Source organism: Octopus bimaculoides, chromosome 6 (assembly GCF_046866305.1).
Source record: "Octopus bimaculoides isolate indiv1 chromosome 6, ASM4686630v1, whole genome shotgun sequence".
Taxonomy (NCBI): domain Eukaryota; kingdom Metazoa; phylum Mollusca; class Cephalopoda; order Octopoda; family Octopodidae; genus Octopus; species Octopus bimaculoides.
In genome coordinates this window covers 58077647-58085146 of record NC_142933.1, presented here as the reverse complement: position 1 = coordinate 58085146, position 7500 = coordinate 58077647, and the positions used below count along the sequence as shown (strand labels likewise).

The 7500-nt window shown below is 36.1% G+C and overlaps 1 protein-coding gene across 10 annotated transcripts in view; it reads right to left on the bottom strand.

The window, feature by feature from the left end:
* Window positions 1-7500, bottom strand: part of LOC106873629 (jmjC domain-containing protein 8) — a 462181-nt gene that overhangs the window by 423912 nt on the left and 30769 nt on the right. For 3 of the 10 annotated variants that reach the window (XR_008264424.2, XM_052968754.2, XM_052968765.2), the window contains exon 1: window positions 5052-6305. The exons of 3 other annotated variants lie outside the window; for them this stretch is intronic. Coding sequence is in view for 2 of the 7 variants with exons in the window: in XM_052968754.2 (XP_052824714.1) it covers window positions 5052-5134 (83 nt within the window). In the remaining 5 variants the exon portion in view is untranslated. Of the gene's footprint in view, window positions 1-5051; window positions 6306-7500 lie in introns of those variants that run through there. 4 more of the 10 variants (XM_089353956.1, XM_052968760.2, XM_052968761.2 and 1 more) reach the window with 3 other exon arrangements.

Genomic DNA, 7500 nt, shown 5'->3' with positions numbered 1-7500 from the left:
ATATATATATATATATATATATATATATATATATATATATATATATATATATATATATATATATATATATATATATAAAGTTGATCATGGAATGATATGTCACAAACTGCGTGATCTCGGCATAATTGGAAAATTGGGAGAATGGCTTCATGACACGCAAATAGTGAGCAGTGTTCCGCAAGGCACTGTTTTGGGACCACTACTGTTCATAATGGCCCTCTCAGACATGCCCTCAGCGACACAGAGAGCCACGAGCACAAGTTATGCAGATGATACAAAAGTCTTACAGGTAATACAGAATCCTGAAGAGACTATCCTCCTGCAATGTGAGCTGGATCAAATATACAAGTGGGCTGAAAAGAATAACATGCAGTTTAATGCTGAAAAGTTTCAAACCTTGTGCTATCAGCATACAAAACTAAATGCAGTACCCATTAAATACACTGGACCTGGAGGGACTGCAATCCTAGAGGCACAGTCAGTGTGAGACCTGGGCATTTACATGAGTAATAATGCATCCTTTCATGTGCATGTTGCTAAATTGTCAATGAAATGCAGGCGACTGACCGGATGGATTCTTAGGACTTTGAGAATAAGATATCAGGAAACCATGATGGTCCTCTGGAGGACACTCGTCCTAAGCTACTTTGACTATTGCTCTCAGCTATGGTCACCAACCAGTGTCAAATTTATCTCAGAACTTGAGACAATCCAACGAAGCTACACAAAGAAGATAGTCTCTATGCAGCATATAAGCTATTGGGAAAGTCTCAAGAGATTAAGACTCTATTCCTTAGAGCATAAGCAAGAAAGATATGTCAATATACATCTGGAAGATCATCGAAGGACTTGTCCCAAACTTTGGCATCGAAAGTTACACAAATAAAAGAACTGGACGCCACTGCATAGTGCCAAGGACTCCAAATTTGCTATCATGATGTAGGACAAGATACTGCAATAGCCTGGACTTCAGAGGTCCACAGCTCTTCAATATCCTCCCAAAGGACCTGAAAGACCTGCATGGGGTAGATGCAGGTGTCTTCAAAATAAAGCTGGACCTCTTCCTGTCAAGTGTCCCAGATGAACCAACTTCACGGCAGGAAGTGCCGATGAGGGCAGCTGCATCAAACTCTCTCATGCACCAAATGTCAATTCCTGAAGTATAATTTGTGAAGTAAAATTATGTAGTAACACCAAATGGCGGTGCCACAGCATGGCCACAGCTCATGAGCTGAAACTAGATAAAATGAAAATGAAATATATATATATATATATATATATATATGTAGTTGAGGGAACCTGTGGAAGAGGTAGGCACAGGAAGACCTGGGATGAGGTGGTGAGGCACGACCTTCGAACATTGGGCCTCACTGAGGTGATAACTTCTGACCGAGACCTTTGGAAATACGCTGTGTGTGAGAAGACCCAGCAAGCCAAGTGAGACCTAAATCCAAGGCCTCCGCCAGGGGTGTAGCCAGCCCACTTATGCGTACCTTCGGACATGAAACTCAGTTTGTGAAGACCTGTTGGGGCAAGTGAAAGGAAAATCGTGAAGGCACCAGTGCCCAGTGTCGCCTTCCTGGGTCTTGTGCCGTTGGCACGTGTAAAGACATTCAAGTGAGATCGTGCCAGTGCCGCTGGACTGGCTCCTGTGCAGGTGGCACGTAAAATACACCATTTTTAGCGTGGCTGTTGCCAGTACCACCTGACTGGTCTTCGTGCCGGTGGCACATAAAAGCACCCTCTACAATCTCGGAGTGGTTGGCGTTAGGAAGGGCATCCAGCCATAGAAACTCTGTCAAATCAGATTGGAGTCTAGTGTAGCCATCTGGTTCACCAGTCCTCAGTCAAATCGTCCAACCCATGCTAGCATGGAAAGCGGACGTTAAACGATGATGATGATGATGATGATATGTATGCATGCATGCATGTATGTATATATATATATGTATGTATATATATATATATATATATATATATATATATATATATATATATATATATATATATATATATATATAGATATATATATACATATATATGTATGTATGCATGTATGTATATATGTATATATATATATATATATATATATATATATATATATATATATAGATAGATATATATATACATATATATGTATGTATGCATGTATGTATATATGTATATATATATATACATATATATATATATATATATATATATGAAAGAAAGCCTATATTGCTTTCATAACGATATGCAGAGAGAGCATCAACTTCCATAACATGAAAGTCAACAAGAAGAGTAATTTTGTTTTCCTTTTTATTTTTTCACTTTTTGAATGTTGCTGTATATAATTTTATTTCACGGTGATAAATATTTTTCTCTGGAAAACCAGCTTTCTTTTCATAATTTTGTTTAAGCACCAAGAAATTTGATAAACACTAAATTATAGGCAAGGGAGAAAGACAGGTGTAAAAGTTGTTTCCCAAAATTTTTTGGAAAGGGGCCAGAGGAAAGAGTTTCTGGAAAACAGTGTTTTGGATCACATGGCCCACGTAAGTCGGAATTTCTCTGTTTTGACGATGATTTTTTCCAATTCTTTTCCGGTACAATCTTCGGAATGATGGGAGGCACCTTTTCACGAAAAAAAATTTTTAATTTTGAAAATCTATGATGTTTTTTTGGCTGACATTTTTTTTTTCATTATGCACTTAAAACTCGTGAGAGAAACATTTTCAATGGAAAAAAAAAAAATTATTAATGATTTCAAAGGGAAATTTTTAAGGGAGATATGGCTGTTGTTTCTAGCACATCCCAAGAGCTCCCTCCTCATTTCTTTCTCACTCTCGCATCCATTGATGTTTATCAATATTTTTCTTCCCAAAGGCAGTGAGCTGGGTAAAATGCTTAGCAGTATTTCGTCTGTCTTTACGTTCTGAGTTCAAATTCCGCCGAGGTCAATTTTGCCTTTCATCCTTTCAGGGGTCAATAAATTAAGTACCAGTTGCATACTGAGGTCAATGTAATCGACTGGCCCCCACCCCAAAATTTCGAGCCTTGTGCCTAGAGTAGAAAAGAATATTTTTCGCCCCATAAACACATATTATGGAATGATAATGCCAAAGTAACTCACGTATAGTCCATTACTGGGATATAATCAAAGAAAAAAAATGGTAATTTAAATTTTTGCTCGAACCCCAACTGAGCGAGCCCCCCCCCCCCCACTTCCTTTTTTTTTATTAAATTTCTTTTTCTACACAAACTCCCGTTTTCGGCTACAGAGAATATGAATCTGCAAAAAATTGGCAAAAATCGGCATTTTTTAAATTACACCATCCCCACCTCTTAAATTATTCCTTTTTAACTTTTTACAGAAATTTTTTTTTAGAAATATGCGGAAAAATACAGAGGTTATGATTACTCTTTTATACTCTTTTACTTGTTTCAGTCATTTGACTGTGGCCATGCTGGAGCTCCGCCTTTAGTCGAGCAAATCGACTCCAAGACTTATTCTTTGTAAGCCTTGTACTTATTCTATCGCTCTCTTTTGCCGAACTGCTAAGTTACGGGGACGTAAACACACCAGCATCGGTTGTCAAGTGATGTTGGGGGGGGGGGACAAAGAACAGACACACAAACACACATATATATATATACATATACATATACATATATACAACGTGCTTCTTTCAGTTTCCATCTACCAAATCCACTCACAAGGTTTTGGTCGGCCGAGGCGCCCAAGGTGCCACGCAGTGGGACTGAACCCAGAACCATGTGGTTGGTAAGCAAGCTACTTACCACACAGCCACTCCTGCACCTATGATTCTGAAAAAAATTTCCAAAAGTTTTTCTACTTGGGGTTAGGGTTTTAGGGTTAGGGTTGGGGTTTTAGGGTTAGTGTTACGGAAAAACGTGAAAAATGAAGAAATTGGGGGGAAGGGAGTAAGGGGGATCAAAAAATTTCAAAATTCCGATTTTTGGCAATTTTCTGAAAACGTAGTTTTTTGGCAAAAAATTTTTTTTAAACAATAATTTGCGAGGAAATGGGGGGGGGGGGCAAGAGGAAGTCTTTCCCGGATTTTCGGCATAGTAGGTCAGGGGACTTGATTCCACACGAAAAATCCGAGTTTTTTTTTTTTGGAGATAAGCGTGGGGGTGCACTTGTAAAAAATTACTAAGAATTTGACAACAGATTTCTTTGTAATCCTAATCTACAACGTTTGAAAGGTATATGTATAAAATTTCATTAAAAAATACCAATTTTCCTGAAAGTTATGAGGTGGGGAAATTTTGGTTTGTGTGAATTTTCCGAAAATCCTCTCCTCAAGCCCTCGGAAAATTTTTTCCAGCAAATCTTTACATACACTCAATCTAAGGATCTAAGCGATTATCTGTTGAAAGTTTCGTTAAAAACTACCCATTTTTCTGGAAGTTATGAGGCAACAAAGTCGGGGTGGGGTATACAACCGTAGCTATGCCGGGAAAAATATATACTGATACAATACGAAACTTGAAATTTCGGAAAAAAAAACTGTCATGTATGTCTGTATGCACGTGTGCGTGCACAACAATTTTATCTTTCACATTAAATTCCGATACAGTGGTAATCGACACCATCTGATAGGTATTTGTAGAAAATTTCCTAAAACAACATTCATTTTTCTCAAAGTTATGAGGAAACAAAGTCGATACATGTGAATTTACCGAAACTCCTCTCCCCACCCTTGAAAAGATCAACAAATTCCGATGTAATCGGAATCTACATTATCGTATACATATATATATATATATATATAAATTGTTTTCATATCCATTTTCTGATATAAAATTAGGCAAAACTGCATTTTGAACTCATAAAGGAGTGGGAGTGATGGAAAGAGAATTGCATATAAGTGGATACATTGATGGTTAGGTATATATAGATTATTAACAAGTAGCTAAACCTAAACAAACTCTAAATTACATACATTTCAATATTCAATACATCGGTTAAAAATAAATGTGTATTTAAAACATGAATAAGATTTGTTAGTAAATATAAGTCAAGCTCCAAAATAAACAAAACTTACCTGGTCACAATGAAATGACCAATGACCATTAGTAGGATCGTTGACAAACAGCAAAGACACCAAAATGAGAACAATGCAAGCATCCAACATCTATAATATTTCGATGAATTGAATTTAATCTTTGTCCAGTACTCCTCTTCACATGCACGGATGAATGCATGGTGAATCACCTACTCGCTTAACACAACAGAGGAGACATTACATGCATAACAATTATTATGCATATGTGCGTGTATCTGGAAGAGATTTTATATTGCGTATGCGCATATATGCGTCCGATTAAATGCAAGTGATTGTGCTAATAGTACTCTACATGTTTATATACATACACACGCGCACACACAAATGCGTGCATAAAGGTTCATTTATTAAATGTTTACATCTATTATGTTTGTGACCGTACACGCACGAATACGCGTGGACTTGGCTGGCAGGCAGACAGACAGACAGACAGATAGATAGATAGATAGGAAAGGAAAGAGAAAAAATAGAAATTAAAGAGTGAGAAAACTAAACATTTACTTAGTAATGTGTTATTGAAGGCGAATTAAGTTTGTTTTGAAAGATTCTACGAGAAAAGGAAAATAAATGTAAAACGGGTATTGAAAGAGGCGGGGAAATAGAAAGATAATAGAAAGACGGACAAATGGACAGACAGACAGATAGATATCAAACCAAAAATATATAACATGTAAATATAACATGTAAACCTCACCTTAATTACACATGTTAATTCTACCGCAATCACACAAACAACTGTTCTTTCTTGTGGAAGGAAATTGTAATGCGTGTAGGAATGATCAAACTGATCGAACTGGATGAGAGGAAAGGCATTTTAATTCGATACAGCAATACTTATTGATTAACTGATTCTCTTAACGATTGATGTAAGTCATTCAACGACAGTATTCTTAAAAAGATTTTTTAAAACAGCCTTTTTTTTTATACAACATAAAATTATTAAAAAAAAACATCTATACTTGGATTATATATAAATACACGCGCGCACGCGGCGAAATTTATACTCTCTCTCTCTCTCTTCTTCCTTTCAAGTGTTTATTAAATTCTAACTCGTCTGACCCCACGGAACTTTTTGAGCTGTCAATCTTTCAATACACATTTGTAAACCTGGCCCTTTTTGCAGCACACTTCCTACTAATTGAACATTACAACACTGCTTCTGTCTTCTTTCTCTTACATGTATTATGTATATTCACAAACATTTCCGTGTGTGCAAGTCAATCTGCCTGATCTTGTATGTGTGTGTGTGCGCGCGCGCGTATAATATATGTATATATATATATATATATATATGTATATATATATATATATATATATGTATATATATATATATATATATATATATATATATATATATATAATATATGGACAGGGAGAGAGGCCGAAAGAATGCCTATGTACGTGTAACTAGATAGGTATGTAAAATAAAAGTGTATGTATGTCACCGTGTTTTGTATTAATTTCTCTTGATACGTTGCCGATAAACCCCAAATCGACCCTGATCCAACAAAGTTATGATCAAAGGCATTCCTCCCCATACAAGTGGTGGATGATATACACGGTCTTCTTTTTATGTCAGTAGAGTGTCATTTGAGGAAGATCTGGCCGCTATTTCTAGCAGGTTCAGTGATTGTGTTGAAGCTCCTTCGTTGTTCGTTTATCTCAGTGTGTATACATACTGTCGTTAAGGAATCCCTTAATATCTACCAAATTTGTTAATTTATGTCATGTGGAAACCTTAATTATTTAAGCAGCTTTATTACTTATTAATCCCCATTCTTAAGCGAATGTGTGTGTTGTATTAAATACAAGTGTACGTATAAATGTTTCTCTCATAAAGTGCTTATAAGAGTTTTTAGTATAGTCACCTATTGTCAAGTGTACACAACCTACATCTATCTGTATGTACGTTCCCTTAATTCGCATACACAATCCATAACCACCCTGTTTTTTGTTTATTTTTCTTGGGGGGGGGGGGGTATATCTGGAACTACATTGTCCGCTGTATCCTTTATTTAAGACGGTAGATTTGACAGCTATTTCTAGCAAGTCGACTGCTCATGAGGCACCGTCGTGTTATTTAAACAGCTAAACAAGCTAACGTTTAAAGCTTTTTTTTTATGTGAGAAAACACAAAAATGTGCCACTGAAGGCTAAAAGAACGATGAGTTATGTGCAAGGAGACTTTCGTGACAAAACTATATTAACTCTACGGCGGTGTTCTTTTAAGAAACATCTAGATTTTTTATTGTAATTTGTTTGTACGAGTAGATCTAGAAAACCATGTTACATACATCTGATAACAATGACGCCCGTTTATTTCCATTATTTTACTAATACAGTAAATAATTTCCACTTAGTATTTAGCTTTCTTTTACAAATGCTATTCTAACAGATTGCAAGAAAAACTAAAATATTAAGTGATAAT